This window comes from Phyllosticta citriasiana (assembly GCF_038021145.1).
Source record: "Phyllosticta citriasiana strain CBS 120426 chromosome Unknown IWZ02scaffold_8, whole genome shotgun sequence".
NCBI lineage: Eukaryota > Fungi > Ascomycota > Dothideomycetes > Botryosphaeriales > Phyllostictaceae > Phyllosticta > Phyllosticta citriasiana.
Genome location: NW_027117285.1, coordinates 1,685,070 through 1,711,977, shown reverse-complemented (window position 1 = coordinate 1,711,977; position 26,908 = coordinate 1,685,070). Strand labels below are relative to the sequence as shown.

The window sequence follows — 26,908 nt, the reverse complement described above, 5'->3', positions numbered from 1 at the left end:
AAGGCCAGTGGAGGAGTAGGCAGAGTCGCGGGCCCCTTTTCCTATTATTTGCGGAGCACGAGGGCACGAGGGCAACGAGCGTGGGCGTCGCAAGGGTACCGAAGCGGGCGTTTCTTGATTTTTTTTTTTTTTTTTTCTGGCAAGAGGGCGGGCAGATTGTTCAATGTGGAGTGCAAGAATGCGGCCGAGGAAGATGCGGTCGGACAAACTGCGAGGAGTTTGTTGTTGAACGAGCGACGGTCAAGCGAGTGACTTGGGTTATTGACTGACTTGAGCGAAAGACCAGCGAGCAAGGGACAGACTGGGGGGGGGGGGGGGGTGCAAACGAAGGGAAGAGAGGATGGTGGGTGGTGGTGGTGGTGGTGGTGATGTTGGAGGAGTCGGGTGGGAGGTGAAGAGAGGACGCTGGCGGTTGTGGGGGAGAAGAGACGCAGGACAAGAAGACAACGACGCGGCTCTGGGACTGGGACTGGGACTGGGATGGCACCAGGGCAGGGCCAGGAGTGGTGGTGGCTGCTAGGGACAGTTTAGTTTGGTCTGGGGACAGGGTTCTCCGTTGCAGCACATCAAGGAGCCATGGAAATGAGCCCTCTATCATCAACATGAATTCAATTGCCGGGCGCTCTCTTGCGTCGTCACGGTTTTCGTCTCGTGTCGTCGGACAGACGACATAGCTACGTGGGGAACGTGGTCTCAAGTCGCCCAATTGCGCCGTTTGTCGCTGTCTCTCCAAGTGCATCAACATCATCAATCAACCAACCCTGGCTGGCGCTGGCTGTTCCTGGAGCTAGTCCCTTTTCGGCGCCCGTCCAGCGATTCCCGTCATCATGGCCATCCAGACTCCATATCGTCCAGAGTCAGGGGTCAAAACGTCAAAACTCTCCGGCGCCATCCTTGCTGCACTGCCATTGTCGCGACGCGCCATCCCCGTCCCTGTCCGTTGCGGACCTGTTGTAGTCTGTACTGTACTGTACTGTACTGCACTGTACTGTAGGGCGACGGTCCGTTCAACCATCGCGCGTGTCTCCAAAGACATCATCCAGATTGATGGCCACAGAGAATAACACTTGGCATCCCTTGTTCAATGCTTCAAGTCCCTGCTCAAGAGAAAACCCCGGCCCTGCACTTCAGGTTCAATCCAATCGGGTCCACGTTCCAATTTTGGAAGCACGTGACCCCGCCAACATCACTGGTAGCGCTCCCGTCGGACACGTCAGAAGGAACCTGCCTCGACTCCGATCCGCTCGGCTCACCATCTGCATGTCCACCCAGTCGTCCCCATGCCGACAACATGGTCGACCTCTACCCGTCCATCGCCCAGTGTGCCTTGGTCGCTACCGCCCTCAAGGTCTTGTTGTTCCCTGCCTAGTGAGCTGCTGCCCCTGTCCTGTCTCAGACCTCAATCCTGACAAAACATGTAGCAAATCAACCGATTTTGAGGTCCACCGCAATTGGCTTGCTCTTACTCACTCGCTGTCTCCCAAGGAATGGTACTATGAAGTGAGACCATGCGTCCAAAACACCAGCCCAAACACCACCACATCTAATGGAATGAAAAGAACACGTCGGAATGGACTCTCGACTACCCGCCTTTCTTCGCCGGCTTCGAATGGTCCCTGTCGCACTTTGCCCGCTTCGTTGACCGCGCCATGTTGAACGTCATGGCTCTCGGCTACGACTCCTGGCAGACCGTCTGCTTTCAGCGCGCCACCGTCATCTTGACCGAGCTGGTCCTGGTCTATGCTCTCCACCTGCACGTCCTCCGGCCCCATGCTGAAGCTATCAACAACTGACTATCCACCAGCTACGTCAAGCAGTCCAGCTCCAAGAAGCTCGCCCATGCCGCAGCTCTTTCAGTTCTGCTCTCGCCGGGCCTGCTCATCATCGACCACATCCACTTCCAGTACAATGGCTTCATGTTCGGCATCCTGGTGCTGTCCCTTGTCCTGGCACGCCAGCGGTCCACCCTGCTCCTCAGCGGCTACCTCTTTGCAATCTTGCTCTGCTTCAAGCACCTGTACCTCTACGTCGCCCCAGCCTACTTTGTATATCTGCTACGCGTCTATTGCCTGAGCCCGCGCTCCATCTTCCGCATCCAATTCTTCAATTGCGTCAAGCTGGGCCTGGGCCTGGCCGTCATCTTCACCGCCGCCTTTGGCCCCTTTGTGTACTGGGATCAGGTTCCGCAGCTGCTGACCCGCCTCTTCCCCTTTGACCGCGGCCTCACGCACGCGTACTGGGCGCCAAACTTTTGGGCCATGTACTCGTTTGTTGACCGGCTGTTGCTGTCCCTTGCGCCATACCTCAAGCTGCCCATTGACGAGACGGCTGCCACCAGTCTGACCCGTGGCTTCGTGGGCGACACGTCGTTCGCGGTGCTCCCCAACGTTCCCAAGCGAGCCACCTTTGCCTTGGCCCTCGTCTTCCAAATCGTGCGTCTTCCTTGCCAAACCTCCACGGCTGCAGCTAACCTCGTGTGCCAGATCCCGCTCATCAAGCTCTTCATCCAGCCGACATGGGACACCTTTGTGGGCGCTGTGACGCTTTGCGGCTACGCGTCGTTCCTGTTTGGCTGGCACGTCCACGAAAAGGCTATCCTCACCGTCATCATCCCCTTCAGCCTCATCGCGCTCAAGGACCGCCGCTACCTGGGCGCCTTTCGGCCGCTCGCCGTCGCCGGGCACGTCAGTCTTTTCCCGCTGCTCTTCACCACCACGGAGTTTCCGATCAAGACGGTGTATACGGTATTTTGGCTCGTGTGCCTGTTGGCTGCTTTTGACAAGGTGACGCCGGCGTACGTCTTCCTCTTTCCTTTTCAATCCCCTTTCTCATCTTTTCTTATCTACGCCTTCCTTCTCAATGATTGACATTTGGGCACTGACGCAAGAGAGCAGGTCAGCGCACCCGCGCATCTTCCTCCTCGACCGCTTCGCGCTACTGTACATCACCGTCGCCATTCCGCTGATCGCGTACACATCGCTTTTTCACGGGCTCATCTTCGGCCGCCGCCTCGAGTTCCTGCCGCTCATGTTCACCAGCTCATACTCGGCTGTCGGCGTCTTTGGCAGCTGGCTTGGCTTCATGAACGTGTACTTGAGCGACTGAGGTGTGTATATTTTTCTACCTATACCCCCCCCCCCAAAAAAAAAAAAAAAAAAAAAAAAAAAGTGCGCATACAGGGCCGCGTTTATGAAGAATGTAAACGATGCATCGCAAGGTAGCTGCACGAATAAAGTGTAATCGAAATAGAACGAGGCCAAGCTTCACGCAGCCTTTGATTGCGCGGTGCTATTTTTGGTCCGTCTTGGCTGTGAGTTTGTGTGTGTGTAGATCCTGGAACAGAACCTGGAACCTGGTTACATCGACACGCTTGTATATACATAGCAACGACGTCAACATTACGGGCCGGGCGGGGGTAAATGTGCTATAGCTTCTCCTACAAACACCCCTTCCTGCGCTTGGAGTCAGGAAAATACCGTTCGACTCTTCTGCTAGCCACCTTGCGCTCCGCGACACACACAACATCGCGCAAGACCGCGAAACCAGAAGCGGCAGCAGAACAAAAATGACAAACAAACGAGGACCCTCGACACCCTGCTTCATCATCATCATCATCATCATCATCATCATCATCCCATCTCCTATCCCCGGACCTCACAGTACATACAATGTACAGTACACACCAACCCCACCGTTCCAACACCCCCACGAACCCATCCGTCTGCCTGCCCGCCTGCCTGCCTATGAAAACGTCCAACTCTCCTATACACACGCATGTATTTCGGCATCGACAGGGATAGCCGGGCGGGCGTGGATATGCCCGCTCACCGTGGAGATGAACCGACCGCGCCGGGGGCCCGGCGTCCCCTGTCCATCTATCTATCTATCTATCTATCTATCTATCTATCTATCTGCTGACCAGGGTTATCATGTATGTATATACGTACGCGAGTGGGTGTCTGTGGGCACCTATCGAGGTATTGAGGTATTGAGGTAGGTAGGTAGGTAGGTAGGTAGGTAGGTAGGTAACTAGAGGACATGAAGTCATTGCGGTACTCCTACAGCACTTAAAAAATCATCGACCGTCTTGATCCCGGTGGATGATGAGGCTGTCAGCTGCTGCTGTTGCTGCACAGCCTCTCTCACTATATCTCCTCCATTTCAAACAAAGTGGAGTGTTACTTACTGCCCTCCTCACCTGTGCTGAATCTCAGCATCTCTTATTCACCCCAACAACTGGGGAGGATTGCACTGCACTGCACTGCCTCAGGCTGTAATTTCCTTGCTGTGTTTTTGACGCTATGCTGCATGTGCTTTGTTGGTGTCATGGGTGGCTACATACTGTGCCTGCTTTTGCCTCGTTGGCTACTGTACGGTTGTTCTGTGCATATGTAGAGTGGTGTTTTGGACGGATGCAGCTGGAAGCGTCAATGTGCGCGTCGCTTGCTCTTCTCTGAATCATGCTGGGGTGAGCTTGGCACTCATACATTGGAGTTAGATGGCTGTGTCCATTATCGCAACTTCTCGGTGGTGGTGGTGTGAGCGGCGGCGGCATGGGGGCGTGTACAATGCAGCGGGTGCTGTTAGACTTGTAGGATTTTTCTGATTGCCAGTGTCGCAGACAGAAATCGAGTATGCGAGTGTGTCTGACAGCAGAAGCACCAATTTTCGACGGGTGATCTTGGTTTCCTCTGACTTCCACCTTCTTTTGCCCATCTAACACTGGAACGCCACACCTTTCTTCTCAACCACCGCTTTCCCACCCCCCGCAAACCCCGTACCCTCGCAGCGAATCTCAACTAAACCCGGCTTCAACCCTACCCCATCCTTCTTCTTCTTCTCCTTCTTCTTATCCTTCTTGTCCTTCGTCTTAGCCTTCGACTCGCTTACAACCTCTTCGCAGACGTAGCAGCGCACGATCCCGGCTTCCGGCTGCTCTCCTGTCTCCGTCGCAGGCGTGTGGTGCGGATCGTGCGTCTCGGGCGTCAGAAACTGCTTGGCGCACGGTTTGCACACGACGTGCCCGCACGGCACGGCGAGCACGGCTTTTGTGGCATTGGACAGGCCTTTGCGGCAGGCGGGACAGGTGCGCAGCTTGTCGTCTGCACCGCCGCTGTCGCGCGGTGCTGCGTCTTCGGCGAAGCGCACCGTGACGAGCGTCTTTAGAGAGTAGGAGTGCGGTGCGGCGTCGTCTGAGCCAGGGCAGATGGGGTGGAGTTTGGCGGGCGTCGAGGCCGAGGGCGTGGCGGTGGTTGAGGCTGTTGGGGCTTGCGATGGCACCCAGAAGGAGGGGAGCTGTTTTGCTGCGAGGGATTTGCTCTGGTTTGTGTGTCAGGGTGTGGTGATGGGAGATGTGTAGGTAGATTGTGGACGGCGAACCTGCTCCTCCTCCAACGCTTTGCGTGCCTTGGTCCGCTCCTCAAGCGCCGCGCGCATGACTTCCTCCTCGTCGACCACGAATCTCCGTTTTGTCCCTCTTTTCCGCTCTTCCACGTCAGCCTCGCCATCTCCATTCTCCGCATCTCTTCTCCTCTTCGCCTCCAACCCCATCTGCACCCTCTCAAAATCCAGCACAGCTTTTTTCTGCTCCTCCTCCTCGGCCCTACTCCTCTCCTCGGCCTCTTCCTTCTCCCGCCTCTCGCGCTCGCGCTCCAGCCGCGCAATCTCTTTGCGCTGGGCTAGCAGATTCGCGACGGCGCACTCGCGGCAGAAAATATCACCGCCCGTTGCGCAGGCGACTGGATCGCGACTAGGCAAGAGGCAGAGCCGACACGAGGCAAAGGGCAGAAAAGAGTCGCGCACGAGCCGTGTCCGCTGCGATCCCCAGGTCGACTTGAGCTGGTCGCGCTCGTACGAGGTGAAGAAGGCGAGCGAGGTGTTGCGCTTGCCTGAGTACGAGTTAGCCAATGGCTTTTGTGGGAGGGTTGAGGGAGAATCCTACTATGCGACATGATGGCAGCAGAGCTGAGGTCGCAGCGCTGAAGCACTGCCGAGGGCAAAGTGGACGTAGACAAGAGTATGGGATTGAGAGCGACGTGGATGGGGGTTAAACAACATGAACGTGGATGAGGGACGCGACGAGACGATGACGCCCTGCGGCCATGACTTTTGTGGGGCACAGACCCTGATCCATCTCTCGGGCTTCTGGGCAGAGCAAAAGGTCGCAAAAGTCACTCTGCAGCTTTCCGCCAGTTGGTAGTCGAATGCTTCCTATTTCACGTCAGGAAGATCCCCCTACCCTCTTGCATGGCACCACTTTACATCCAAAAGAGCCCCTCCCGATCCCGATGCCGCTGTCGCAAAACGCGGCCCGAGCTCAAGCTCCGCGCAGTTCGCAGCGCCGCGGCGGGCGGAAAGTTGTTGGCAACGTGCAAGGGCCCCCCTCGCGCCCATCGCCGCCAGGTCGAACCGTCAGCTCCACCGATTTTTCCCAACCATATGCTCTGTCTCTTTCCATGCTCTCCTTTCCTTTCCTTTTCCCTCCCATCCATGCCTGCGTCTCCGATGCGTCGAGCGTAAGGTAGCGACATGCCGCCGGCCGAGGACCACCCACCACACCACAACCACAACAACACCGGCGGGAATGCGCAGCAGCAGCATGTCCACCACCCGGTGGCGCCCAGCCTCCCGTGGCGATGCGGCTCCGTCGCGACCATGGGCATCGTCGGGCTGCTTTGTCGCGGCTTTCTGTCAGGCCTGAGCAACCTCGAGGTCAATGGCATGGACAACTTCTTGCGTCTGCTCGACGAGCGGCGCAATGTCGAGGGCAGGGAGCGCGGTTTGATTACTGGTTCGTCCCGTCCCCCGTTGGCGGAGTGGTAGATGAGGAAGAAGCAAAAGCTGACGGAGCTGCTCGCAATCAACAGTTAGCAACCATGTGTCCGTTGTACGTATGTACGCCTTGATGCCGGCGTCATCGCCGCCGCCGTCTGTCCGCTGCGCTCTGCCTGGCTAACTGCCCATGGTTCTCTCCAGCTGGATGATCCGCTGCTATGGGGCTCGCTCCCACTGTCATACATGTTCAACCCCGACAACCTGCGCTGGAGCCTTGCCAGTCACGACCTGGCTTTTCCCAACAAGTATATTCTCTTGCCGACCGGGCGATGGACGCTGCTGACGACGTTGCCAGGACGCTCTCGCTCTTCTTCTCACTTGGCCAGACGCTGCCCTGCCACCGCCTGGCACACTCGCCGCACGGCGGCCTTTTCCAGCCCACCATGACGCAAGCCATCCGGCTGCTCTCACGCGCCCCCTTCTCCACGCCACCAAAGGCCCCCGCCGACGACAGCCGCCGCGACATCTCGGACCCTTTCTCCTCAGCCACCCTGACATATAGCACGAACGAGCACGACTCATTCCCGGCGCCATCGGCATGGCTGTCGCGGCGACACGCGTGGGTGCACATCTTCCCGGAAGGCAAGGTACACCAAAAGGAGGACCGCACGATGCGCTACTTCAAATGGGGCGTGGCGCGGCTGATTCTGGAGAGCGAGCCCTGCCCCGACGTCGTGCCCATGTGGGTCGAGGGCCCTGACCAGATCATGCACGAGTCGCGCACCTTCCCGCGCTTCCTGCCCCGCGTCGGCAAGACGGTCAACATCACCTTTGGCGACCGTGTCGACACGGACAAGGCGTTTGGCGATTTGCGCGCGCGCTGGCGCCGTCTCAAGGAGCGCTATGGCGGCGAGGGCCTCGAGGTCGGCGTGCTCAATGACGCGCTGAAGCATGCCAAGGAGGCCGTTGAGCTGCGCAAGGAGTGCGCCATGAGGGTGCGTAATGAGGTGCTGAAGGTGCGCAGGGCTAGAGGGCTGCCTGATGAGGACCCCAAGGTCGGTCTGGTCGAGACGTGGGCGTTGGAGGGCCCGGGGCAGGAGGGCAAGAAGAAGGACGACAGTTGGGTCAAGGATTTGTAGGCAGCCTTGTCGGATGTATGTGGTGGTCTAGACGAGAAAAAGGTATGGCATAGAGACTTTCAGCGAGACTAGTAATAGGAGACATGAGATGAAGTATGGCACATGGAGATTCAATAAAATGGCTAATCCTCGCGCTTGATCTGAGCAGTGATCTGTCTAGCCCATCCATGTTCATCCAGACAGCATTCATTCACTGCTGCAATCAACCATAGGCAGCACTCATTCCATCCACCCCCTATTTACAACAGCATACCCCCAACGAGTCTTAAAAAGCAAAAGCATCCACAGAGAACCTGCATGCCCAAAAAAACAACACGCTTCAGCCCTCAAATTAGCTCTCTAGTTCTCAACGACAACCACAGCGAGCGCTGCGCCGCGCTGCTCGAAAGCCAGGCAGGCGGGCGTCTCGGCCGGGCTGCCTGCAACTTTGGCTTATTTTCATCATCGGGCAGACTTTCAGTCAGTCAGGTTCAGGTCCAGTCGCAGTCTCGGTGCATCCATGCCATCCGTGCCATCCACGACCATAGGATGCCCTCAATCTAGCTCTCCGGCTTTTTTCGCATCGGCAACCGCGGCGGTGGCCGGGCTGCCTGCAGCTCGGGCTTAGGAAGTCATCATTGGGCGGTTGGTTGGTTGGTTGGTTGGTCGTACCGGCATGCGTTTCCCCCCCTCCATATTCGTCTTCATCAGCGCATCGTCTTTTGCCTTGTCCGCTTCCGCCAACGCTGACGCCTCGGCTAGCTAACGAACGAACAAACGAACAAACTCAAGATACCGACGACGATGACGACATCAGCAGCAACAGCAGCAAGCCGCCCAACGGAGCAAAACGCAGCCTCCGATTGAAAACTACAATGTGCACCTCTCACGAGCGCGCCGCGATGCGTGTCGGGAGAGTCCAAGAAAGACGCCTCCCGCAAGCAGGCAGCGGCTTCAAGGCGAAGAAAGTGTCGTCATTGGCTGCGCCCACGCACCCGAGGGTACGTGTGTGCTGCGACGCCGGGCTGTGTGGCCAGCTGCTGTGTGTCTGCGTGAACGACGAGGAAAGATTGAGAAAGCAAGCAAGCGAGACGCGAAAGCAAAAGGAAAAGAGAAGACGCAGCAACGACTACGATGGAAGAAGAACAGGAAGAAGAAGAAAATACGCACAGGACGAACAAACAAACAAAAGACATGACGAGGAAAAAACAAGACCAACCAGACATCCCCGACCACACCACACCCTCAGCACCCCAACGACAACAACAACACCACCACCACCTCACAACATGGCGCGCCTCCGATCTCTGTTCTGAGTACCCATGCGCAGGCCAGCCGGCGCGCCAGTCAGCGGACAAGTCCGCCCGGCAGCTACAGCGGCGGCGCAGACGTCGTGTAAGCTCTGTGAGGGGTATCGTCATGGGCGACTTTGCTTTATTCGTTGTGAAAGCTGTTGTTGCTGTTGCTGTTGCTGTTGCTGCTGCTGGAGCGCATTGTGTGTGTTTGGGTTGGGATGAGGAGTGGTGAGGGAGAGAGGGAAACGGAGGTGAGGAGCGAGCTAGGAAGGAAGGTGTGGTGAAGCGGTTGTGGTCTGTGCGTTGCACAGGCACAACCTTACCTAGCCTCGGGTGTGGCTGGGGAGGGCGTCTTTGGTTGGTGTTGTGGCGTATGGCTGCGAAACAAATGTTGGAAAATGAGCGACGTTATCCTCTACAAGGCTTTCATGATGGTTTATCACAACAGATGTGAATGAGCGGAGAGCTCTTAAGGGGTATTTAATCATCAAATTCTCGCCTATTCACGAAGTTCATGGTGCTGTTTCAAATTGGCTTGAATTCTGTTTTCAAAAGGGGCATTCTACGAATTCGAAGAGCTCAAAATCTATGGAGAAAATAGGCCGAACGACCATCAGAATACTCTTCAATGCCCGAGCTTAACATGTTTTCGTGTCAGTCGTTGTACATGAAGGTTCCTCCCACATGCCACGCCGCTACTGCTTGCTAAGCTTGAAAGGAGCGTTGGCTGGCTGGACCACAACGCGTTCCTTGGGATCGTGGATGAAGGGGATGCCAATGCTGGTCTTGGAGCGATAGTCTTTATACTCGTCTTTGAAGATTACATTGACCAGGTACGTCTCCTCGTCTGCGGATAGAGTTAGCGAGGGCTCGTTGACTATATGGGCGGACAACTCACGATGAATCCGCTTGTTGAAAAAGTTCCACAGCACCAGCGCGTAGCCGACGAGACACACCGTGTTGCCGAGCAGCAGCTGCGTGCCCAGGCCCCACCAAAAGAAGCCAAAGTAGCTGGGGTGTCTCAGCCACGCGTAGACACCCGTCCGGACAAGCTGGTGGCCGTCATTCTTCCTGCTCTGCACCATGTGATTGAAGTTGGTGCCGGCCTGCGCCATGGCAATGGTCCTGACCACCTGTCCCAGAACGACAAGAAAAATCCCCAGCCCGAGCCTCAGGCCGCCCAGCTCCAGCGCGTGCTGGAAGTTGGGAAAGTAGTAGCGGGTGACCAGATGCTCAAAGCATGCCGCCGAGTGCGCAATCTGGTACTCCCTGCCGTTTGTGAGCAGGAACGAGGCCGTCTTGACGGCGGCCGTGTTGTACCTGGCCGTGACCCAGTACTCGAGAAAGTGAAAGACGCAGAGCACGGCGAGGAAAAAGGGCGCCCGCCAGACGGGGTCCTGCTTGACCAGGGCAACGTACAGGGCGGCGGCGATGCTCAGGCCCAGTGTCTGGCCGACCAAGAAAGCGCGCGTGCCGATGCCCGAGAGCGAGCGTGGCTGTCCGGGCAGAAGCTCCTTTGCTTCGACGGCAAAGGTGGCCCGTGGGTCTTGATTTGCCTGTAGCGTCGCCTGCTCGCGCGCGCGCATCTTGGTGTCTAGCTCTTTGGTGTAGGTGCCCTGGCTCTGGGGCCGGTTGACAGGCCACGAGATGGGCGCGTCGCCGTTGGATGATGAAGACACACCATTGCTGTTGGCATGGTGGTTGCTGTCGGCCATGTTGGGGTGGTAGCGGAAAGAACTCGAGGGTTGACTGGCGTCTAGATGCGAGGAGGTTTCATCTCGGAGGATGGGACGACAGAGGCGCGCACGGCGCTATTAGAGGCCGGACAAGGCGACGAGCGAACAATATCAGAGCCGAGAGAAAGAGAAGCGCCAACAAAAGGAAAGGCAGGTTGCAGTGGCATGCGGTTCCTTGTCGCGCGCCGCATGCGGGACGGCGGTCCGAAAGGCGGTGAGCAATTTGATCGACCTTGTCCTAGAAAGAACTCAAACTTCCAACAGGCGCGAAGAGGTGTGCAGTTTGATCATCTGCGATAGATTTAGACGAGAAGCATTTCCAGCGCCTGATAATTGTTTGCCAGGAGCATTCAGCTGGAAAAGCTCAACAGACAATCGCATGTGCCACAGTGCACCGCCACCCAGGCCAGCCTTACGAAAGATCAGATAAGATCATCTCGACAGTGCGTTACCCCCCCACATCACCACGACGTCGATCCTCCAAACTGTCCACGTCTCCTCTCTCGTCTCCACTCCTACGTTTCTATTATCTTGTTCGGATTTTGTTTCTACAAGGAGATCAAAATGTCGGCCCCAGCGGAGATTGATGAGGTGGAAAACCAAAAAAGGATGAGCCGTGGGGAGCTCTACCACGCCTTCACCCCGCAGTTGACTGCCGCACGCACACGCTGCCAGCATGCCTGCAAGCGCTATAATAATGCGGGCGAGGTTCCACGCAGAAAGCTGGTCGATTTGTTCAGGGAGTAAGTCCAGTTTTCATCTCTGCCCCGTAAGCTCTCTGCCACATCATCAATTCCAACAAGTCTCACACTCGCACAGCATCCTCAACGACAAAACACCACTGCCCCCTGTAGCCGCGACGCCAGAGGAAGACGCAGCCCTCTTCGAGGATGAGCCGTGGGTCGAGTCGCCGCTGGTCTTCGACTACGGCACTAACATCAGCATGGGCCAAAATGTCTTCATCAACTTCAACTGCACCATTCTCGACACGTGCAAAGTGACGATCGGCTCGCGCACCCTCATGGGCCCCAACGTCTCGTTATACAGCGGCACCCACCCGCTCGACCCGGTCATCCGCAATGGCACCCGCGGCCCCGAGTCCGGCGGCGAAATCCATATCGGCGACGACTGCTGGATCGCCGGCAACGTCACCGTCCTGCCCGGCGTCACCATCGGCCGCGGCAGCGTCGTCGGCGCCGGTAGCGTCGTCACCAAGAGCGTGGCCCCCTTCACCGTCGTCGCCGGTAACCCCGCTCGTGTCATCAGGAAGGTTGAGACTCTCATGGATCCCGAGCAGGCTGCCGCCAAGGGCGTGGCGCCAATCGTTCTGGGAGACGAAAGCGCCCCCGGCGCCCAGGCCCGGCTGAAGAGGCAGGAGACGCCCAAGGTGGACCCTTCGCTCACGCAGGACCTTGGCGAGGACGGCGAGAAGAGAGACTTGCAGTCCGAAGAGAAGTTCTGGCGCGCTTTTGCGGCCAGCGAGAAGGGTGCTGCGGAGGGCGGGGCGTACCAAAAGTGATTGCACTGCATCTTCAAAGCAGAGCAGGTGGTTAGTAGATCGACTCTTTCCCGCAGCTTGGCACGGCTTCTTAGGATGGAACCACGGAGTGGGTTCGCATCTAGATCGTCGGTAGACTGAATGCCATCTTCTCGTTCGTCAACACGTTGGGGGGCAACTGCAAGGAACCTTGACACTTTGAGCGGCATCATTCACAGAGAGGGTTACAGCATTTTCAAAAGACGTTCTGATTCCTATTTATGGATTTCATATCCAGCCTCGATAATGCCTCCCTCCCCAAAAGCCCCATCTTTTCCGTCACCTCCAAATCTTCCCACCACTTCACGGTGCACAGCGGTGTCTTGAAAATGTCAGCTCAAGAAACGGCAGGAGGGACGAGTCACATGTCACGTACCATGAGTTTGATTCATCCTTAGCCAAAAGGTTGGTCTTTGGCCGAGCTGTTCGCGCAAGTGGTCGCGGTGGCGGCGGGCTGGTCCGTCTTGTCGTTCGTGTTGTCTTCGACGGCAGCGGCAGCTTTACCAACGCTCGACTCGCCTCGCTTCCGAGCAAGATATTCCTCCGTTTTCTTCCTCCTCTCGTCCCTGAACACCAGCTCCTCCAACTCATACAGCGCGTCATGCCTAACACAGCAGAAATCCCTCTCATGCTCCTTGAACCGTGCTCCAAACGCCTTCTCAACGCCCTGGACATGCTCTCTCCTCTGCTCGACCTTTTTCATTTCTTCTCCTGTGGGTGTGGTGTCGAGAGCTGGCTCTAGACCGAAGCGCTCGTCGATGAGTGTTTGCTCATCGAGGGCGTCGCTGAGATCTTCTCTCAACTTGTCACAGAGGCGGTCGAGGGCGGTGCTCCAAGACGCGTTCAGGCCTTCTCGGAGTTTTCTGATGCGCTCGCTTCTGGCGGCGGCTGCGGCGGTGAAGAGGGGATGCTCTCCGCTCAAAGCTTGCAGGAGTTCAACTCGGTCACGTATACTTTCCATTTGACTTTGTAGAGAAGCCATGTTTTATGATGAAGTGTCTTGATGGAGTCGTTGAAGGAACTGTCGGAGAGGTATTGACGAAGTTTGGAATGCCTGGTGGCTGCAGATTCCGTTCTCTGTTAAACACCCAGCTCCAGAGGTATGTTCAATCAACACATCTACTAACTATTTGCTCGCCATGTGCGAATACAAATACTTCAATTTCATTTGTTAGAAGAAGCAGATACAAGCAGCTTCCAAACCCTCAGCGCGGCCATGTCAAGCAGATTCATACACTTGCACACAAATCACAAACGAGGGAAATGCTGGTTTTTGGCGAATCCCAAACCAATTTTTGGTGTTTAGACCATTTGATTGCCCGAAGCTTGTACTTAACAAAGCGCAACCCATTCCGTTCGTCGTCAAGTACAAAACGCCCACGTTCCATCACTCTTGCTGCTCAGAATCATACAGCACCAATGTATCATCCCATCTCATCTTTCCTCAATCGTATAGCCGACAGGCATTGAGTTCATGCCACCAACTCTGAGCAGTGGCGCTAAAAGAGGTCAGTATAAAGTCCTTCTTGGGAGCAGCGCGGAGGACTTGACCCACCCTGAGCCCGGCTAACACCTGACCAGACTACCTTCAGTCCTCAAAGAGTTCGCGGCGCAAGAAACTGTCTCGACGGGGACGCATGGCAACTGTCGGCTTGATGGTCTTGTCGCTGTCGTCGCTCTCGTTGTTGGCAAATTCCTTGACCGGGGTCTCGCTGTCTTTGCCGGCTGTGGTCTCGATGGAAGTCTTGCCCGTGGGCTGGCCAGGGATCATGCGAGAGGACATCTTGCCGGAGGAGATCTTGCTTGAGGAAGCCTTGACGGAGGAGGCCTTGCCCGAGGAGGCCTTTCCAGAGGAGCTCTTGCCAGTGGTCTTGCTGCTGGCCTTCTTGATAGCGAGCTTGCGGCGAACAGTCTTGAGAGTAGTCTTGGGGCTGGCCTTCTTGACAGGCGTCTCCTCAGCGATGCTCTCCCCGGCCGTCTTGAAGGCCTTGGAGTGAGCCTTGTTCTCAAGCTTGTAGCGAGGCTTCTTGCACGTCTTCTTGCCAATCCTCTTGCCGTCCTTGTCGTAAAACGACTCTGCAAAGCATCAGTCAAGTTCTCTATTTTCGCATCGTTCTCCTTACGCTTCTCAACATAGCGCATCTGGCGGTCCTTGACCCAATTGCGCAAGGTCTGGAACTTCTTCACCTTCTCCTCGAACGTCAAGAGGGTGAACTTCGGGGAGTTTGAGCAGTCGCTGGAATTCTCGCGTGGGTTGTCGTACAGGTCAAGGCGATCCTCGATCCTGTCGCAGAGCTTGTCGATTTCGTCGTCGATCTCAGTGGTCGGGCAGTTCCCGTTCCTCCAGGTTTTGGGGCGAGCGGAAGCCGGAACGTCGACGGACGACGACATCGGGGAGACGCAACGGTTCTTCAGAGCGAGATGCTGGGCGAGAGTCTGGTACAACGCCATTGTGAAGGGATAGTGACGGGATGTGTGATGAGCGAGTTGTTTGGGGAGGATCAAGAAAGGTGGTGAGTGAAAAAGTCCCAAGTTCCACCGCGCAGCGACAACGCCTTTTAACACTACGCCCACCATACGCAGCCCATCGCTTATGAGGTGAAGTGAAGTGAACAAAAGGGGACCCGCCATCGCTGACCGATCTTCCTTCCCTCTACAACCTCTGTCCATCTATACAAAAGTACACCTCTGACCAAAAATAATTCAAACATCCAAACGCATTTTCCTAAAACAACCCGCCAGCACCAAATCTTCCTCTTCTTTCCACACCCTTTCACAACCCCCTCCAACCTTTCCGGCGACATTTATATCATCTTCTCTACCGCGCTCAATCTGCTGCTGCGTGAATTGCTCTGCTGACTCTGTCTTTTCAGCTTCGAGCCCAATCATATGGCGTCGAGCTTGAAGATGCTCCTCCGGCTGAAGCCCAAACCCGAGTCAGTCTAGAGAGCGAATTCAGCGGAAAAGATGGTAAGCTCTCCAACTGAAGCAACGATAATCAGGTACCGTGCTAACCACGCTCGTCTCATCAAACAGAGTATAAACGCGCAACCCAACACTGTCGAAATATACGCTCAAAGTATGGGATGCTATCGCGATGAGAAAGCTGTCCCGCGCCGAATTTGGCGCCGTGTCCCACCTTCAGAACGGCCAGTCAATGATCGCACTCGACAACGAGAAGCCGCAGCCGTAGACTGCGGGCAGACAGGAGACCTCGTCCACTTTCAGAACGGCCAGTGGATGAGTGCCAAGGGTAGCACCAAGTTAGACATGAAGAAGTGTGACATGACCCAGGAGACAGTTGTAGCCATGTCGACCGCCTACCAAGCTGAGGAGGAGTTCAGGCCCAAGCCTCACAACACCCACATTGCTCACTTACTGGCGGCCACGGAGCCCACCCACCGTTGCGAGGGGTCTGGACGGGTATCCAAGAATCCAGAGGGCTGCTCAGCTGCCTCACCATTCGCCATACCCACCGCTCCAGATAGACGGGGCTCCTCCCACGCCGTGCCCATGACCGCTGATCTGCGGGTCGACCCACCATGCCAATGAACAATCCCGCAGGCGTTCCATCACGGATCAATCGCACATGGGCCACCGCAGTCTGGGCCGAGCCAAAGCGAACTTCGCTTCCACCCAGTGTACAACTTAGGCAGTCTAGTTGCCCATTGCAGTGACAAGGCACTTGAGGAGAGGAGCCGCAGCTGTGAGAAGCGGGCAGACAGGCCAGGAGACTCCGACTCCGACTCCGACTCGGCGAGGCTGACAGCGCTACTTGCTTGCGTTGCGAAATGTCGCGATTGGAACTGCACCTTTAGAAGCAACGATTCTCTCACACGTTTGAAGAATGAAAATAGTCTATCTGGTAAGCCACCGTACCCTACTACTACTACTAATACTACTACTACTACTACTACTACTACTACTACTACTACCAGAGACGCACGGCCTGACTAACAACCCACACAGTACTCCCCTCCCCGGTAACCTACACGCCCCTCACAATCTTAATCAAAAAAAATGCTCCCGCAGCACGATGCCGCGCACATCACGCTGTCGGTCAAGAACGCGCAGTAGATCACTAGCCGCGGGTGGGTGTCCACCGCACTGTGGATGGCGGCGCGCGTCTTCTTATGGAGAAGACCTCGAGATACTAGAGAGAGAGGGGCGGGGGGGGATAAGGGAAGACGGAGGGATATCAACACGCGGTCTTCGCTCCGTTAGAAGAATATATCGGGATATGAAGGATTGAAGAAAGAGGGTTGCGTAGATCGCGGTACTACACCAAATAACGGCTTCTTATGGTTCTTTGCAGGTTGCGTACTAGTGTGTGTGTGTTTATGTTCGAATATGCATGTGTATATGTATATGGGAATGTGGTGTTTAGTGACGTACAAGAGGTAAGTAGCCAAACAGGATGAAAGGAGAAGAAACGATATGAAACGGAACAAGATTAATTAATCGATCGCATTAGACGCCGACCGACGCCGCACGCCAAACCGACCTACCGTCCATTTAAGTCTGCCTTACAATGCACCGCATACCCATACCCATACCCAAACTCATACCTTTACTCATATAAACCATAAAACATGTCCGCATAAATCATAAATCATACCCTATCCTCCTTCCCCTTTTCCTCTCCCCATCCCCCACGCCAAACCCCCCCCCAATCAAATCACCCTAACATACGCCCCCGGAAACAGCCCCTTGGCACCCGCATACACGCCCCAAAACCAATCGCCATTAATGTCCTCGGCCTCGCGTATCTCGGCGCCCTTGGGGAACGCCAGCTCATCGCGCACGTGCGCCGCCGGGTAGTAGCTCCACAGCGCGACGGCGCGTAGGCCGAGACCGCCGTCGGGCGGGAAGGCGACTTGGTGTTGGTGTTGGTGGGGATGCTTTGGGGGCACCGCGGAGGCGTTGGGGGTTGCGTTTGCGTTTGCGGCGGTTGTTTTAATGGTGGTGGGAGTGGCGGCGGTGGTGAATGAGGAAGAAGAGGTCGATGACGGTGTTGCTGCTGCTGCTGCTGCGGCTGTTGGCAGTGTGGGCACGGCGGTCGCTGACGATGCGGAGCCGCCAGACGACGTGCGCGAGAGCGTTGCGCTGGCCATGGCCGTGGCAGAAGCAGCAGCAGCAGCGGCGGCGGCGGCGGCGGCGCGCGGCCTTGCTTTGCGAACAGTCCCGTCCGTATCACGCCACGACCACGACGGCATGCCACCCCGCGCACTCGCGACCCCATCCAGGCTGGAGCGGGTCGTCACCGCCATGGACGAGCCGCCAGGAGAAGCGGGCGTCTCCTCATCGCGCAGGGCAAAGCCGCCGACCAGGTCGCGCGTGACGATGCGGCGCTGCCCGGCGTCGCGGTCCTCGAAGCCGACGACGACCATGCGATGACCCCGCGGGCAGCGCCGCCAGCCGTTGGGCCCGTTTTCGTGTGAGACTTGGCCCGACGTGACGAGCGCGTGGTAGCACGAGTTGCAAATGTCACTGTTGCCGGCGTAGCAGCGTGGGCAGTGGAAGCGCGTGTGGCTGGGCGGGATGGGATACGTGCAGCGGTCGCAGTCGGTGCTGAAGGTCAACGGACGGAAGAGCTTGTTGGCCAAGGGCACGGTGCCAGGGCCGCGAATCAGGGAGGCGGATTTCGGAGTGATGGTGGGAGTGTTGGCCGTGGAGGGCAGAGATGTTGGGTTGCCACGAGAGGACGTCGATGCACCGTGATGGAGGGGGAGGAGCGGATGCGTGCAATGTCTGCCTTGGTTTACGCAGTCGTTGCAGAAGCCCCATGCCCCCTCGTTGCACACGTCGCATTTCCAATAGCAACCGTTGGCAAAAGCATGGCAAATGTCGCAAAATACGCCAGACTGGAGCCTTTTTGAAGGATCTTCGTCCGTTAAACGGCTTTGAGGATCACCCCAGGCAGGTCTCGAGGGCCGCAAGTAGCGTTGCCCACTGAGGATGTGAGGCTGTTCGTAGCCAGGACGATGTCCACCAGGAGGAGCTCTTTGCTCATACTTTGCCCATGCCGCAGAGCCAAAGCCGAACCAATGCTTGCAACCTGCGCCGGCGCGGTAGCACCGAAGGCAAATGCTGTATTTGCTTGCGTCCTCCGCATGGCACCTCTCACAAGAATAGTACAAGTCGTACTGGATTCCAGTCGTCTTGCAGCTTTGGCAGCATATGAAGGGCTCGGAGTACAGACTTGACTGGCGCGCTGAAGCATCGGACGAGGATGGTCTTGATCTTGGTATTTCAGCGCTGTTGCGGGCCCGAGAAAGAGAAGATGAACTGTCGTTCGCAGGCCTCGCCGGTCTTGCAGCAGTTCCAAGGTCTGACATGCGGCGAGGTGGAGCATGTGGACTTGCGGCTAGTGAAGGGCTGAGATGCGGTCTGGTGGCATCCGGGAGGAATCCAGCGCGTCGCGGAGAAGGTTCGTGAGAGCGATTCGGGATGATGAAGGTGTGGCCACCCTGAGGGTCAGTTGCCCGCCGGTCGTCTTGAGATGGACGGCGACGTCTTTCAACGACAGAGCTTCCCTGCACGGTCTGAGGACGGTTGCTCAAATCAGTGGCTGACCGTGCGGCCGGCCTTTGAGCCGTGGCCTCGACAGACGAAAGCTGACGATGGTGGTTTCGCCGTGACTGGCTCCTGTCTCCTTGGCTAGAGGATCTCCTGTGGTGACGAGTGCCCTGATTCACAGCGTCGAAAAGATGGGGCCTGGAAGCTGGTGGTCTCGAAGCTTGCGACTGGGACGAGTTTCTCTCAGCCATTGCCTCCCGAGTAGCCGCGCTTTCGGCCCTTGGGCGAGGCCGTCTTTGCGGTCTCTCTTCTCCTTCCGAGTGGTGTACGGCCGAGCCAGCAGCAGAGCTCGATGGGGTAGCACTCCTGGACCTATGATGCCTTGCTCTTGCTCTATCCCTGTCCCTCTGCCTCCTCCTAAATGCCTCTGCAATTCTTTCGGTGATTTCCTCCTCTTGAGACACGTCGATGTTGTCAAGATCAATACCGTCCAGCAGTCCCTCTTCCCGTATCTGGCGCATGATTTCGTCCTCCATTTCCTGCGTGTCAATATCAGAGGCGCTGAGCAGAGATCGCAGGCTGGACTGGTGCTCCACGTGTCTGGGTGGGGGTGGAGATCGCGGCAATTCAGTGCCAGTGCCCAGCTGCGCTGATCTTGGACCATCACGCTCCCTGCGTCTCCTGTCGCGGTCCCGACTGTGCTCTCTGCTTTGCTCATGACTCCGCAACCGCCTTCTGCGATCCGGCGGCGGGCTCAAGGTGCCACTGCTGCCAACTCCAGCATCTTCAAGGCTCAATAACCGCACTTGGTCGATGAGCCTGCGGTCCTCTTCATCACTCGAGCCTTGGCTCCGCCTCAGCTTGGGCATGACATTGTCGCCCGGCTTGTATACCTTGCGCATGTCATCCTTTTCACGCTCCGTCTTGCCCCGGCCAGGATTTGTCTGGAGAAACATCTCCAAGAGGGTTGTGACGGTGGCATTTGGCTGCGTCGCGCGGACCGAGGCGCGGCATGACGGGCAGGTGTACGGGTGGAGCGAGTTGGCGCTCTGAGCCTGCCATGAGAACCACTCCTTCAAGCAGGCGCCGCAAAAAGTGTGCAGGCAATCCAGAAGCGTCAGCGGCTGGTAAAAGACGTCGGTACAAATCTGGAGTAATCAGCCAGGAGAGCGAGTGGAATGGCGGGGTGGTGTCGAGGCTCGGTGCGGACGGGAGCGGACGCGCCGCCGAGCAGCGCTCAGACGGTTCGTGCCTCAACCACCACCTGGACTTACCGAGCACGACAGCTCCTTCTCCAGACTTTCCAGAGGCCCGGAGCGCGGCGCCTCAGCCATGACAGACGAGTTGGGTGGTGTGAGAAGGAGGCCAGCAGCAGCGAGCGGCAGCGGCTAGAGAGACGCTCGCCATTCGCCCACTGTCAGCTCAGCTTCGGCGGCTCCGTACAGAGGCGAGCTTCCTGGTTAGTGCAGCGTCTATTCCCCGCGGCAACAACGGCTGTGATGATGGGTGCTGACAGACGACGGCGATGACGGCTCCTCTTCTGGCCCATGACTTGTGAAAGGAGAAGTCGTTCAAGACAAGCACCCAGACTTGGGCTTGGAGTCAGCTGGAGCGCGGCTCTGTTGGCACGTATCACGGCAGCCAGCCAGAGCGGAGTCGCCTCTGCCCCGCCAGTCAGGCACCCAACATCACGGCTGGACTTGGACTCAGATTCTCTGCGAAACAACACCTTTGCTCCTTTTTTTCATTTGACTTGAGTCGCTTTGCTATTGCTTCGACGCATCTATTGGCTCCTCCCCATCATCATCATCAGCCTTCCAATCAGTGCCCCATACCCACCAGCCGGTTCGCAAGTTCGACGCAGGAACAGTTCGGCATGTGCATCCCTCAAAAACACTGCGGGGGTCATCCTAGCTAGCCAACCGTCCTCTCAGCTGTCACCTCTTTTAATAACACGTCATGAAGACTCGGCAGATGAATTTTGCCATTCGTCTTAGATTCAATCGGTAGGCCTGGCATCGAAAGCTTGATGCGCAAGACATGGCGCGGTGCCGCAATGAAGTTGCAAGAACTAGCACGAAAAGAAAGTGTCGTTCGCTGCCACATTTGCGCCCAAGGAGAGGTCATCCGCTACCAAGTTGCGCCTGGGGCGCATTCGTTCAATATTGCAGACGAAGTCAGGGAACTGCTGACACTGCCATAGTTGCGCATAGAGAATTGTCGTTTACCACTGCAGATAGATGCAGAGAGAAGTGTCACATCTCATCGACATCCACGTTGCAATCTTGACTGACGTCATTGAACAACAAGGATATACCTGGTCGAGGATGAAAAAAATTCGAATACGGCATCACCGAGAGAGCTGGAAAGAGGCTCCAGTGGACGCGACAAGTTTGGCCAAGGCATCGGAGACACCGATGGATTCACCTACCAAAAACAAAGACAACGACACGGTACTTACCTTGCCGATGGAGTTGAGGCGTTCCGACACTCCATCCAGTTTTTGTTTTCCCTGCAGCTTCCGGACATGGAGTGTAGAAGAAGACAGTTATGAGAGAACAGCCGTCTTCAGATACCGGGCAAGGTGGCTCACGATATTGATCCTGTTAAACGCCTCGCTCAATGCTTAGGAGAAAAGCGGCCAGGAATGGCCAGGGGCAGCGGCAATCAGCGGATGGATATATCCTGGCTGTGCAATGTGTGTGTGCCTGTCCAGCGTCCGACTACCTTCTCGAGGGCGGGTGGATAGTTCCGACATGAAGCTCAAACTGTGATTCGAGTTCCTCTGGCAGGGTCGAAAAGGTGAGTGCGGATAGGTATCTCGGTTGAGAGCTCCAGGGAAGCGCATTCGACGAGCAGGGCTGGATGTGTATCTGAACGATCCACCCAGAGTGTCTGAGGCGGTCATGAGTGTTGCCAGTAGGTGTCCTTGAGCAAAGTCTGCTGGCGAATGCTTGAGTGTCGTATGACTTGAAGCCCAGCCGTGGACAAGTCGGGAAAGCCAAAGCCAAAAGACTGACAGAATCTCCACTTCCGGCTCCGCAAAACGGCAAGACAGGAACCAACGTCGGGAAAGCCGCAGCAGAATCACGCCTTCCCCACCCCCTCATTCCCGTTCTTGCCCCCTGCAGATCCCCTAAAGCAGCAATTTTCCAACAACTTCCAACGTAGTCGGCAAAGAGCGGACCTCAATTCCGGCTCATTTTCAGAGCGAAACTCGGAAATCGGCAGCCGACTGCGAAGCGCGGAGGCGACATCTGGTCAGGGTCGTGCCACTCGCGGGGAAAAGTCATAAGGTTGTGGACTGGTGCGGCGGAATGAGGGCGCAAGGGGCGCGCACAACAGGTGAGATATCAGGCGAGGGGTCGGGAATGCCAGGGCGGGAGGAGTGGCCAAGGAGAACGGGTCCCGAGGGGGGAGTCCCGAGTTCCCCGAGTTCGGCATGTGGGAAGACGGCGGGCACAGCGAGGGTCGGGAATCACAGGAGCGGGGTCGGGTGGTCACTGGTGGTGTGAGATCGGGAGTGGACGCGGCGGATGGTTCGATGGTCTGATGTGGTGTACATGTACGGCATTGCCGCGAGGTGCGGAAGCGGGAAGCCGACCTACCCAAGAGGGTCCCGACGGAAGAAAGGCCGGTGGTCGCGGTCAGCCCACCTCAGGAGAGACTTCAACTTGGTCCCGGCGGGATTTTCTTCGCCATGTTCAATCCTATGCGGCCAGCTCTTTTGGGAATTGCCCGACGCCAGGGGAACCTGTTGCCGTTGCTCTCGTTGGCGGACGACATGTTCCGCTACGACTTGGACCTTTTCCGCTCCATCTCCATCACACCACCTCCGTCCACCAGGCTTTGTCTTCAGCACTTGGATTGTCGTTTTTCAGTTTCCGTCTCCTGGATTTGTTGATGCAAGCTGTAGTGTAGTGGCCCCAAAGAAATCAACCACCTGCACAACATCTCCCGCTGTTCCCCAACGTCGTCTTTGCAAACACCAGAACTCGCTGGGGCCTTTGCATCGCCTTCGGTTACGAAGCTGCCTTGTTTCGTCGCAATGAGGACAACGGAGCCTTCCCGCCAGCATTCCGCGTCTTGCTCTCGAGGACCTCCTCGGTCGGACTGAGTTTTCCTCCACAAACATCACCAACTGAGTCAAGAGACACGTACACTTCGCCTTCCTTCCATCGACAGGATCATCACGTGAAGGAGCAATGACGTTGGATGGATTTGTCCGGACGAGGTTTCGACTCGCACCCAACACACCGGATCGCAGGGACTGACGTCGGATTTGCACCGGGTTCAAGACGTCCCTCAGACTTTGAAAGGGACCTTTATCGGTGACGCTGCACCACACTCGGACAGGGCCTCTGTGCCCCACCGATTGGCAACTTTTTGCTCGTTCTGTCTGGCTGAGGCCATCAAGCCACGGACAACTTTTTTTTGGACCAATTGCTGTCACTAGCTTTGGAAAGATTACTGAGGCGTATCGATTGTGTCGTGCTGACTGACCAGCAAGGAAAGGGTCTACGTAGGTCATGCTAGCTGACCTCCGCCGGCACCTCCGGAAGCGCTGTTGACAAGCTGCATGGTTAAGTGGCGACCAACGTTCGCTAAAAGAGTCTACTGGAGGATCACGAGATATTCGTAATCATGACAAGAGTGTTTCTTGTCAGATATGCCCGTTGTCTGTTACTCGCATGGTCTTATCAGTAAGTGGGTTCTGAATGCAAGCAGTCTTGCTTTCGCTTGACGAGAACGTCTCAACGACAACTTCCGGTCTCCAGCAATGTCCGTAGAGCGGCGCGCTGGTGCATGAGATTGACATAGAAGCCGTTTACTCCGTCCCTGCGGTTCATCTCGTGGCTGCTGCGCCTGCGGGAGATCTTCTGCGAAAACTCGGTCCGAAGCGAGCATGGCTTGTTTGGTCCACCGTGATGTCAACTTTACAACCTTCGTATCTGACTACGAATGGGTGCTTTGCTGAAGGACGCACCAGAAAGCCAAATTGCGACTGGTCGAATGAGGTTCCAGAGGCGGTGCTTTGAACGGCTTTCCCATGGACATTTTGACTTTGCCACCACCTCCAACCACGAGTTTTTGAAAAAATATCGCCGAACGGCCTTGGCTACAGCCACAGCACGCGCAACGCGGGTAGTGATGCAATGATGCTTGGATCAGCAGTAACGTCATACCTCTTTCTCTCATGAAAGATGGATCGAAGAAAGTCGTTTCCCTGTCTGGAGAAAAATGTTAAAACTACTTGCGCCTCAAAGTCCTGGAGCTTTCCCTCACTCTCATCATCTTGTGCCTTTCTGCTTTGATAGCGCCGCACACGGTCCCTGAAACCTGGGGCACCCACACCGACCGATCAGGTTCACTCTCAACGCGGAGATATCAACATGGCAAAAGACGAATTGCAAGACGTCGAGAGGGCTGAGACTGTTCAGGACCGCCCTCAACACTCGAATCGTATCCAGCTATGTGAGTGGTTCAGTCAAGGACACGACTGCTTCCAGCAGCTGACAATGCCTAGCTGCACAACCAACCGCGGACAGACAAGCGCACAAGGAAGAGCGAGAACGAGGACGTTCGCCTACGAAGAAAGACCTCAACATTGAAATCGTAGACTGGGAAGGACCGAATGACCCTTCAAATCCGTATGTCAAAGATTTCTCCACGTGCCAGCCAATTCTGACCAAGACAGGTTCAACTGGTCCAAGACGAAGAAATGGATCTTGACCATTACCGTGTGCTTCATGTAAGTTCCGCTCCGGTCCTCCCAAGGAAAGACACTGACAGAAGCAGTTCGATTCTGACTGGCCTACCTGCCGGAGCATACGGCGGCGGCAACACGCAAATGGAGCAAAGATTCAACATTAGCCAAGACAACTTCCCCTGGCTGTTTTGGGCCACGACCTCCTGGAACGTCGGCGCCGCCTTTTTCCCCCTCATCTTCGTCCCCCTGACCGAGACGAGCGGCCGCATGCCTGGCTACTTTGGCGCTTATATCCTTTTCCTCATCTGGCTGATTCCTTCGGCAACGGCGCCCAACTTTGCGACTCTGATCGTCACCCGCTTTTTCGGAGGAGGCGCTTCCTCGGTCTCGATTAACATCGTCGGTGGAACCATTACGGATATTTGGAAGGGCGACCGAGCCCGCAGTATCCCCATGAGCATTTTCGGCTTGACCAGTGTCGTCGGTATTGCTCTTGGCCCCTTTATCGGATCGGCCATTGCTTCCCAGATGTACTGGCGCTGGATTTTCTGGATCCAGCTGGCCTTTGACGGCGGAATGCTGCCCATCTTCTGGTTCATCTTGAACGAGACACGAGGAGACCTCATCCTGACGTAAGTTGCAAGCACGTGTTGTTCACATCGGAGGAGACTTTGGCTCACAAATTCATCAGGAGCAAGGCAAAGAAGCTGCGCAAGCAGGGCAAGACCAACGCGTACGCCAAAGCCGAGCTCGACAAGCCCAACATCTGGGACTCGCTCAAGACGTCGTTCAAGCGGCCAACAAAGATGCTCGTCACCGAGTGGGTAGTTTTCAGCTTCACCATGTGGATCTCGTTTGCCTGGGGTATCCTGTTCCTCTTCCAGAGCTCCGTCGTCCAGGTCTTCCAGGAGTGCTACAACTTCGGCGTCATGGCGACGGGACTCGTTCAACTCGCGCTGTCGGGCGGTGCCCTCGTTGGCACCATCATTAACCCGCTGCAAGATATGCTGTACCTGCGGTCTGCTAAGACGAACAAGGAGCGCCCGGGCAAGCCGATTCCGGAAGCGCGTCTTTACTTTGCCGTCCCTGGTAGCTTGATATTCACCGGCGGTTTGTTCTGGTACGTGGTCCCCCCCTCGTTCTCTCCAACCCAACGAGGCTGACTGCTCGCCACAGGTACGGATGGTCCAGCTACCCCGACGTCCACTGGATCGTGCCCACCCTAGGCATCGGAGCCGTCGGTCTCGGCATCTACGAAATCTACATGGCCGTAAGTCCACATCTCCCATCCCCTCGCATGCCCAACCCCAAACCTAACCACGGATCAGGTCGTAAACTACCTCGCGGACGCGTACGAAAAATACGCCGCCTCGGCTCTCTCGGCCGCCTCCCTCGGACGCAACGCCTTCGGCGCCTTCCTCCCCCTCGCATCGCAATCCATGTACACAAACCTCGGCTTCCAATGGGCATCCTCACTCCTCGGTTTCATCGGACTCGTCCTCTCGCTGGCGCCCATCCTGATCCTGCTGCGCGGCGAAGACATCCGCAACCGGTCGCCCTTCATGCGCGAAGCAACCTACGACGCCGACGAAATGGAGGCCCGCAGCAAGAGCCGCGCGACGTACGAGAAGAGCGTCGAGGAGCGCAGCAAGAGCCGCGCCACCAGCACCCGCAGCCACGGCAGCAGACCTGGCATGGGAAGTCGTGCGACCAGCTACATTGATGCGTGGCGCGGTCATTGGGGTGGCGCTGGTCGTGGCGGCAGAGGCAGAGCTACGCCCCGTGGCTCCAATGCCGCTACTCCCACCGGTGTCATGAGTCCGGCGAGTATGCGCTCGCCGGCCCAGACGCCCGCGCATAGCGTGCGCGATATGGCGGTTGGCAGCAGTGCGCCGGGGACGCCGGCGCGTGGGCGCTCGCCGACGGGCGAGGCCGAGACGGCGAGGAATAAGGATAAGTCGTTTTTTTAGGCTGGGCGACTGACTGCTTGCTGGCAGCTGTGAAGCAGTAGTGGTAAGCGAGGGAGGGAGCGAGCGAGCGAGCGAGTGCGTGCGTGCGTGCGTGCGTGCGAGAAGACGTCGATGTCTCCGTTTCCATGTCCAATTTTGTTTGTTTGACCTGTTGTCTGGACCTGTTGGTCATTGCTCCGTTTTTGTTATCGCATGGCATCTGCATTGTATCCGGCGTTTTTCTTCTTCGAACGAGGGGCGGACGAGCGG

At 56.7% G+C, this 26,908-nt stretch overlaps 13 protein-coding genes across 13 annotated transcripts; 6 read left to right on the top strand and 7 right to left on the bottom strand.

Moving 5' to 3' along the window:
• The first annotated feature begins 1,178 nt into the window (after positions 1–1,178).
• Positions 1,179–3,183, top strand: IWZ02DRAFT_455122 (dolichyl glycosyltransferase). Its single transcript, XM_066767768.1, has 6 exons — positions 1,179–1,368; positions 1,422–1,500; positions 1,560–1,753; positions 1,805–2,432; positions 2,484–2,794; positions 2,895–3,183. The coding sequence occupies exons 1-6, from the start codon at positions 1,292–1,294 to the stop codon at positions 3,103–3,105; spliced, it is 1,500 nt and encodes a 499-aa protein (XP_066621990.1). The 5' UTR covers positions 1,179–1,291; the 3' UTR covers positions 3,106–3,183.
• Positions 3,184–4,015, top strand: IWZ02DRAFT_455116 (uncharacterized protein). The gene is given in 2 exon segments (XM_066767767.1): positions 3,184–3,885; positions 3,902–4,015. The coding sequence occupies 2 exon segments, from the start codon at positions 3,566–3,568 to the stop codon at positions 3,990–3,992; spliced, it is 411 nt and encodes a 136-aa protein (XP_066621989.1). The 5' UTR covers positions 3,184–3,565; the 3' UTR covers positions 3,993–4,015.
• Positions 4,016–4,513: 498 nt separating this feature from the next.
• On the bottom strand, positions 4,514–6,104 carry IWZ02DRAFT_302670 (uncharacterized protein). The gene is made up of 3 exons (XM_066763958.1): positions 5,942–6,104; positions 5,380–5,888; positions 4,514–5,319 (listed from the first exon to the last, which is right to left on the bottom strand). The coding sequence occupies exons 1-3, from the start codon at positions 5,949–5,951 to the stop codon at positions 4,717–4,719; spliced, it is 1,122 nt and encodes a 373-aa protein (XP_066621988.1). The 5' UTR covers positions 5,952–6,104; the 3' UTR covers positions 4,514–4,716.
• A 23-nt stretch (positions 6,105–6,127) lies between these two features.
• IWZ02DRAFT_421998 (uncharacterized protein) lies at positions 6,128–8,033 on the top strand. The gene is made up of 4 exons (XM_066765854.1): positions 6,128–6,790; positions 6,867–6,886; positions 6,976–7,079; positions 7,130–8,033. Exons 1-4 carry the CDS (start codon positions 6,529–6,531, stop codon positions 7,911–7,913), a joined length of 1,170 nt encoding a protein of 389 aa, XP_066621987.1. The 5' UTR covers positions 6,128–6,528; the 3' UTR covers positions 7,914–8,033.
• A 628-nt stretch (positions 8,034–8,661) lies between these two features.
• Positions 8,662–9,412, bottom strand: IWZ02DRAFT_302435 (uncharacterized protein). The gene has a single exon (XM_066763957.1). The coding sequence runs from the start codon at positions 9,311–9,313 to the stop codon at positions 8,867–8,869; it is 447 nt and encodes a 148-aa protein (XP_066621986.1). The 5' UTR covers positions 9,314–9,412; the 3' UTR covers positions 8,662–8,866.
• A 250-nt stretch (positions 9,413–9,662) lies between these two features.
• On the bottom strand, positions 9,663–11,173 carry IWZ02DRAFT_455106 (prenyl cysteine carboxyl methyltransferase-like protein Ste14). The gene is made up of 2 exons (XM_066767766.1): positions 10,086–11,173; positions 9,663–10,034 (listed from the first exon to the last, which is right to left on the bottom strand). The coding sequence occupies exons 1-2, from the start codon at positions 10,900–10,902 to the stop codon at positions 9,883–9,885; spliced, it is 969 nt and encodes a 322-aa protein (XP_066621985.1). The 5' UTR covers positions 10,903–11,173; the 3' UTR covers positions 9,663–9,882.
• Positions 11,174–11,487: 314 nt separating this feature from the next.
• Positions 11,488–12,744, top strand: IWZ02DRAFT_521634 (trimeric LpxA-like protein; the record flags this gene model as incomplete). Its single annotated transcript, XM_066770797.1, has 2 exons — positions 11,488–11,666; positions 11,743–12,744. The coding sequence occupies 2 exons, from the start codon at positions 11,488–11,490 to the stop codon at positions 12,440–12,442; spliced, it is 879 nt and encodes a 292-aa protein (XP_066621984.1). The 3' UTR covers positions 12,443–12,744.
• Positions 12,745–14,048: 1,304 nt separating this feature from the next.
• On the bottom strand, positions 14,049–14,911 carry IWZ02DRAFT_521625 (uncharacterized protein; the record flags this gene model as incomplete). The annotated part of the gene is made up of 2 exons (XM_066770796.1): positions 14,049–14,536; positions 14,584–14,911. The coding sequence occupies 2 exons, from the start codon at positions 14,909–14,911 to the stop codon at positions 14,049–14,051; spliced, it is 816 nt and encodes a 271-aa protein (XP_066621983.1).
• A 630-nt stretch (positions 14,912–15,541) lies between these two features.
• IWZ02DRAFT_521623 (uncharacterized protein) lies at positions 15,542–16,774 on the top strand (the record flags this gene model as incomplete). The annotated part of the gene is made up of 2 exons (XM_066770795.1): positions 15,542–15,991; positions 16,025–16,774. 2 exons carry the CDS (start codon positions 15,542–15,544, stop codon positions 16,415–16,417), a joined length of 843 nt encoding a protein of 280 aa, XP_066621982.1. The 3' UTR covers positions 16,418–16,774.
• A 353-nt stretch (positions 16,775–17,127) lies between these two features.
• On the bottom strand, positions 17,128–20,592 carry IWZ02DRAFT_404393 (uncharacterized protein). Its single transcript, XM_066765654.1, has 3 exons — positions 20,254–20,592; positions 17,725–20,127; positions 17,128–17,361 (listed from the first exon to the last, which is right to left on the bottom strand). The coding sequence occupies exons 1-3, from the start codon at positions 20,311–20,313 to the stop codon at positions 17,134–17,136; spliced, it is 2,691 nt and encodes an 896-aa protein (XP_066621981.1). The 5' UTR covers positions 20,314–20,592; the 3' UTR covers positions 17,128–17,133.
• A 763-nt stretch (positions 20,593–21,355) lies between these two features.
• On the bottom strand, positions 21,356–22,192 carry IWZ02DRAFT_302331 (uncharacterized protein). The gene is made up of 2 exons (XM_066763956.1): positions 22,018–22,192; positions 21,356–21,899 (listed from the first exon to the last, which is right to left on the bottom strand). The coding sequence occupies exons 1-2, from the start codon at positions 22,087–22,089 to the stop codon at positions 21,606–21,608; spliced, it is 366 nt and encodes a 121-aa protein (XP_066621980.1). The 5' UTR covers positions 22,090–22,192; the 3' UTR covers positions 21,356–21,605.
• Positions 22,193–22,472: 280 nt separating this feature from the next.
• Positions 22,473–23,722, bottom strand: IWZ02DRAFT_302219 (uncharacterized protein). Its single transcript, XM_066763953.1, has one exon. It carries the CDS (start codon positions 23,508–23,510, stop codon positions 22,857–22,859), a length of 654 nt encoding a protein of 217 aa, XP_066621979.1. The 5' UTR covers positions 23,511–23,722; the 3' UTR covers positions 22,473–22,856.
• Positions 23,723–24,275: 553 nt separating this feature from the next.
• On the top strand, positions 24,276–26,793 carry IWZ02DRAFT_302003 (major facilitator superfamily domain-containing protein). The gene is made up of 7 exons (XM_066763950.1): positions 24,276–24,454; positions 24,507–24,630; positions 24,678–24,731; positions 24,779–25,321; positions 25,381–25,809; positions 25,866–25,959; positions 26,018–26,793. The coding sequence occupies exons 1-7, from the start codon at positions 24,373–24,375 to the stop codon at positions 26,657–26,659; spliced, it is 1,968 nt and encodes a 655-aa protein (XP_066621978.1). The 5' UTR covers positions 24,276–24,372; the 3' UTR covers positions 26,660–26,793.
• Positions 26,794–26,908: the final 115 nt, after the last annotated feature.

Excerpts from the sequence above, each read along its gene's own strand:
- IWZ02DRAFT_455122 (XM_066767768.1), top strand. The coding sequence starts at position 1,292 with ATGGTCGACCTCTACCCGTCCATCGCCCAGTGTGCCTTGGTCGCTACC. Across the intron at positions 1,369-1,421 it reads GTCTTGTTGTTCCCTGCCTA|CAAATCAACCGATTTTGAGG; the intron begins GTGAGCTGCTGC and ends CAAAACATGTAG. Across the intron at positions 2,795-2,894 it reads TTTGACAAGGTGACGCCGGC|GTCAGCGCACCCGCGCATCT; the intron begins GTACGTCTTCCT and ends GCAAGAGAGCAG.
- IWZ02DRAFT_455116 (XM_066767767.1), top strand. The coding sequence starts at position 3,566 with ATGACAAACAAACGAGGACCCTCGACACCCTGCTTCATCATCATCATC.
- IWZ02DRAFT_302670 (XM_066763958.1), bottom strand. Across the intron at positions 5,320-5,379 it reads AAGCGTTGGAGGAGGAGCAG|AGCAAATCCCTCGCAGCAAA; the intron begins GTTCGCCGTCCA and ends CACACAAACCAG.
- IWZ02DRAFT_421998 (XM_066765854.1), top strand. The coding sequence starts at position 6,529 with ATGCCGCCGGCCGAGGACCACCCACCACACCACAACCACAACAACACC. Across the intron at positions 6,887-6,975 it reads TTAGCAACCATGTGTCCGTT|CTGGATGATCCGCTGCTATG; the intron begins GTACGTATGTAC and ends GGTTCTCTCCAG. Across the intron at positions 7,080-7,129 it reads GACCTGGCTTTTCCCAACAA|GACGCTCTCGCTCTTCTTCT; the intron begins GTATATTCTCTT and ends CGACGTTGCCAG.
- IWZ02DRAFT_302435 (XM_066763957.1), bottom strand. The coding sequence starts at position 9,313 with ATGACGATACCCCTCACAGAGCTTACACGACGTCTGCGCCGCCGCTGT.
- IWZ02DRAFT_455106 (XM_066767766.1), bottom strand. The coding sequence starts at position 10,902 with ATGGCCGACAGCAACCACCATGCCAACAGCAATGGTGTGTCTTCATCA. Across the intron at positions 10,035-10,085 it reads TTTCAACAAGCGGATTCATC|ACGAGGAGACGTACCTGGTC; the intron begins GTGAGTTGTCCG and ends CTCTATCCGCAG.
- IWZ02DRAFT_404393 (XM_066765654.1), bottom strand. The coding sequence starts at position 20,313 with ATGGCTGAGGCGCCGCGCTCCGGGCCTCTGGAAAGTCTGGAGAAGGAG. Across the intron at positions 20,128-20,253 it reads AGAAGGAGCTGTCGTGCTCG|ATTTGTACCGACGTCTTTTA; the intron begins GTAAGTCCAGGT and ends TGATTACTCCAG. Across the intron at positions 17,362-17,724 it reads CTGGCGGCTCGTCCATGGCG|CATCCCCACCAACACCAACA; the intron begins GTGACGACCCGC and ends GTGCCCCCAAAG.
- IWZ02DRAFT_302331 (XM_066763956.1), bottom strand. The coding sequence starts at position 22,089 with ATGAGGGGGTGGGGAAGGCGTGATTCTGCTGCGGCTTTCCCGACGTTG. Across the intron at positions 21,900-22,017 it reads CTGTCTTGCCGTTTTGCGGA|CTGGCAACACTCATGACCGC; the intron begins GCCGGAAGTGGA and ends CAAGGACACCTA.
- IWZ02DRAFT_302219 (XM_066763953.1), bottom strand. The coding sequence starts at position 23,510 with ATGACCTACGTAGACCCTTTCCTTGCTGGTCAGTCAGCACGACACAAT.
- IWZ02DRAFT_302003 (XM_066763950.1), top strand. The coding sequence starts at position 24,373 with ATGGCAAAAGACGAATTGCAAGACGTCGAGAGGGCTGAGACTGTTCAG. Across the intron at positions 25,810-25,865 it reads TTCACCGGCGGTTTGTTCTG|GTACGGATGGTCCAGCTACC; the intron begins GTACGTGGTCCC and ends TGCTCGCCACAG. Across the intron at positions 25,960-26,017 it reads TCTACGAAATCTACATGGCC|GTCGTAAACTACCTCGCGGA; the intron begins GTAAGTCCACAT and ends ACCACGGATCAG.